The sequence below is a fragment of the Frankliniella occidentalis genome, unplaced genomic scaffold (genome assembly GCF_000697945.3).
Source record: "Frankliniella occidentalis isolate FOCC.00 unplaced genomic scaffold, Focc_3.1 Scaffold19, whole genome shotgun sequence".
NCBI lineage: Eukaryota > Metazoa > Arthropoda > Insecta > Thysanoptera > Thripidae > Frankliniella > Frankliniella occidentalis.
Window position 1 is genome coordinate 2,211,927 of NW_026267149.1, and position 3,385 is coordinate 2,215,311.

Here is a 3,385-nt window from a genome sequence, read left to right on the forward strand (position 1 = left end):
GGCGGGGCGTGGGCAGCGTGAGCACGTTTCTATTAATTTCCATTTGCCCGCCTCTAATTGTTTTCGAGAGTGCAAGTTCTCGATCAGCACAGTCCACACGTATCTAGCCGTATCTATCCTTCACTTCTCTATCTATCCCTCCTTTTTTCCCTCCTACCTTATCGCACTCAGGGACGCGATCGTCACGGAAAGATGTCGCAGAGGAACTTCCCCCTCTGATGTCATCGATACCGTGTGTCCGTGTGTGTCGGTGTGTGTGTATGCGAGCGACACGGATGTATGCAGATAAGCCCCGTTCTTTTCCTGTTAATGAGCGAAGCCGCACGATTTTTCTATCTTTGTCAAGTAATTACATTTGAAAGAGAAGAAAGAATGTGCCTGTGTGTTTCGTTCATTTCACAGTTAGGCTACTGCCGAACCCCCTATGCGTCCACCCGTGCGGCAACACAGCCACAGCCACCCGCGGCGCGCCCCCCAGAGCCTCGCCCAGAGCAGACCAGAGGGGGGGAATGATAAGGAAGTAGAGATGAAGTGGACGCAATAAAAGTGGAAGCGGCGAATCATTACCGCCGCAAAGCCGTAATGAAAAATAATAAGGCGCCGGTGATTAATTAGCTAAAGGGGTTACGGGTTTTATTGCCGGTGATGACTGATTGAAAGATCCGCCCCGCCCCCTCCGCTCCGCCCCTCCCCGCCTCAGCCCGAGCCCCAGGCCGCTTAATTGACTCCCGTGGTGTGAAGTCCCCTCGCTGGCTGCGCTGGCTGTGCTCTGCCGGTGGGTGCGACCACCGCTTTATCATTTTGAAAGACCTCTCATCTTCATCATATTGCTGGATCTCCCGCTCAAAGATATCCTCATTCCTTGAAACACAAGAGCCCGCAAAAGAGGCAACTTCCCCCGATAGGGATGGAGTGCAGAGACTCAAATAGAACGCCAATCAGCGACCATAGACGACGCATCCTCCTCAGGAGCGGCGAGCCGACTACCTCCACCCCCCTTCCCCCTTCCTCTCCTCGCTTCTTCTTCTCGCTCACCGGCGACCGTCAAGCCACGCGTCAAGCCAACGAAGCTGGTTTGGAAATAGCTCTCTGTCGATTGCGGTTTGCCCGTCCCACGGCTACCAACGAGGCTACGCGCGGACCGACGCGGATTTCTGGGAATGCCTTGGCGCGATGATGTCGGCAAGGGTGGTCCCTTGCGGAAGGGGGAGGGGGAGGGGGAAGCTCGAGCGTGTGACTGGCAGTGACGGACCGATAGCTTAACCCCTGCGCCCCAGGCCCCGGGCCCGACTGGCCGGCACGCCCCCTGGCACGGCGCGCAGGGTGTCCGTCCGTCGCGACGACGCCTCTCCCCGCGGTGCGGGCGGCGCGGCCTTCTTCACGTGACCTCGCGCGACGCTACCTGCTACTACCTATGACATTTGTCATGTCAATAAAGCCCTAACGTCATTCTTTTTTTCTGTTCGCAGGCAAAAAGTGGCGCAGCCTGACGCCGCAGGACCGGCGGCCGTTCGTGGAGGAGGCGGAGCGGCTGCGCGTGATCCACATGCAGGAGTACCCCAACTACAAGTACCGGCCGCGGAGGCGCAAGGTCTCGAAGCGCGCGGGCGGGCCGTCCCCGCCGCACGGCACCGCGTCCCCGCCCACGCCCCACGGGCCGCCGCCCACCCCGCGCAGGACCCCGCCCTCCGCCTCCGCGCCCCTCAAGACCTTCCAGCAGCAGTACGGCGGCTACCACGTGACGCCGTCGTCGCTGTCGCCCTACCACGGCTACGGCAAGTACACCCCGCTCATGCACACGCCCGAGGCGTCGCCGACGGGCAGCCCCGAGCCGGACGCGCTGCGCCTCGCCATGAACCGGGGGCACCCGGACAACCACCCGGGCTCCCCCGCCGCCCAGCAGCAGCAGCACCAGCAGCAACAGAAACAACAGCAGCAGCAGCAACAGCAGCAACAGCAGCAGCAGCAACAACAACAGCAGCAACAGCAACAACAGCAGCAGCAAGCCCAGTCAGCGCAGTCGCAAGGTGAGCGTGCGGTCAGCTCGACGGGTCATGTTCGTCTGGTTCGCCCTTGTGCCTCACGCCCTGCTTGTCCGTCCCCAGGAGGTGGAGGCCCTTCCCCAGACGGCGGAGGGGGCGGCGGCTCGTCCAAGGCCGAGGACGTGAGCACCTCCGCGCTGCCCACGCCCGAGATGTCCCCCATGGATCAGGACAAGGACAACTTCCAGTTCAGCAATGGTGGTGGCGGCGGCGGCGGAGGCAAGGCGGCCAAGGAGGACCCCTCGACGGCGAGGAGCAACTGCGCGCCTTACCGGACGCCGCCCGGCAGCGCCGCCTTCCGGCAGTACTCACTGTCCTACAATCAACAGCAGCAGCAACAGCAGCAGCAACACCAACAGCAACAGCAACAGCAGCAGCAACAGCAGCAACAGCAGCAGCACGAGGGGTCTGCTTACCAGCAGCACCAGTCCGCAATAGCAGCCATGGGTATCTCCAACGGGATGATGTTGATGTGCTCCAACCAAAGATTATTAGGTGAGTGTCGCCGAGACTCGGTGCGCCCCGGCCTGGCCAGTCTGCAGCAGCGGTGCCCAACAACTAACTCTTGTCCGCCTGCTGCAGGGTCGACGTACGAACACTCGGGGCTAGTGACGGGGACCTTCTACCCGCCCGTGGCCTCCTCCCAGGACCAGCAGTCCCTCCACTACTCGCGCTTCACGCCGACCTCTGCCGCGTCCAACACTCCCAGCTACGGCGCGGCGTCCCCCGCGGGCGGCGGCGGCGGCGGTGGCACCCAGACGGTGTCGTACGGCGCCTCGTCTCCCGGCGTCGTCACGCAGACCGTCTCGTACGGAGCGGCGTCACCCGCCGCCGGCAGCGTCCCCTACGGCGCCCCGTCGCCGGCCGCACCCTCCGCGCCGTACGGCGCCCCCTCACCGGCCGCGCCCGCCGCCTCGTACGGCAGCGCGTCGCCCGCCGCGGCCGCGGGCAGCTACGCGTGCCACTCGCCCGCCGCGCAGGACTACCCAGGTGAGGCGCCAGCATTCGAACCTCCATTATTATTGCCAGGAAAATGATTCGGCCGGATGTTTCCCTGTTCCCCTGCTCCCCCCTTGCTAAGGGCAGACTGGTCGCGACGCCCCCCGCGCCGTTCGGTTCGGCGCCGTTCCGTTCCGCGCGTTTCACGGCCGTTAGTCGATTGTGGCGGAAGGCTCTGGGCGGGGACGGATCGTGGAGGGCATCAGGCTGTGAGTGAGTGGCTGCTAACGCTGCCAACGCCGCCGGCTGTTGGTTTTCATGAACGCTTCGTGATCGATCGGAAAGAGGAGAGGAGACCGGACTGGATGGACAGAGCCGAACGGGGGGATAAGGTGGGGGAGGGG

At 63.4% G+C, this 3,385-nt stretch overlaps 1 protein-coding gene across 4 annotated transcripts in view; it reads left to right on the forward strand.

Annotated features, from left to right (window-relative positions):
* Window positions 1-3,385, forward strand: part of LOC113214225 (putative uncharacterized protein DDB_G0271606) — a 100,410-nt gene that overhangs the window by 94,028 nt on the left and 2,997 nt on the right. For all 4 annotated transcript variants that reach the window (XM_052264461.1, XM_052264460.1, XM_052264459.1 and 1 more), the window contains 3 exons: window positions 1,470-2,027; window positions 2,106-2,537; window positions 2,625-3,032. In XM_052264461.1, the coding sequence (XP_052120421.1) occupies window positions 1,470-2,027; window positions 2,106-2,537; window positions 2,625-3,032 (1,398 nt within the window). The remainder of the gene's footprint in view (window positions 1-1,469; window positions 2,028-2,105; window positions 2,538-2,624; window positions 3,033-3,385) is intronic.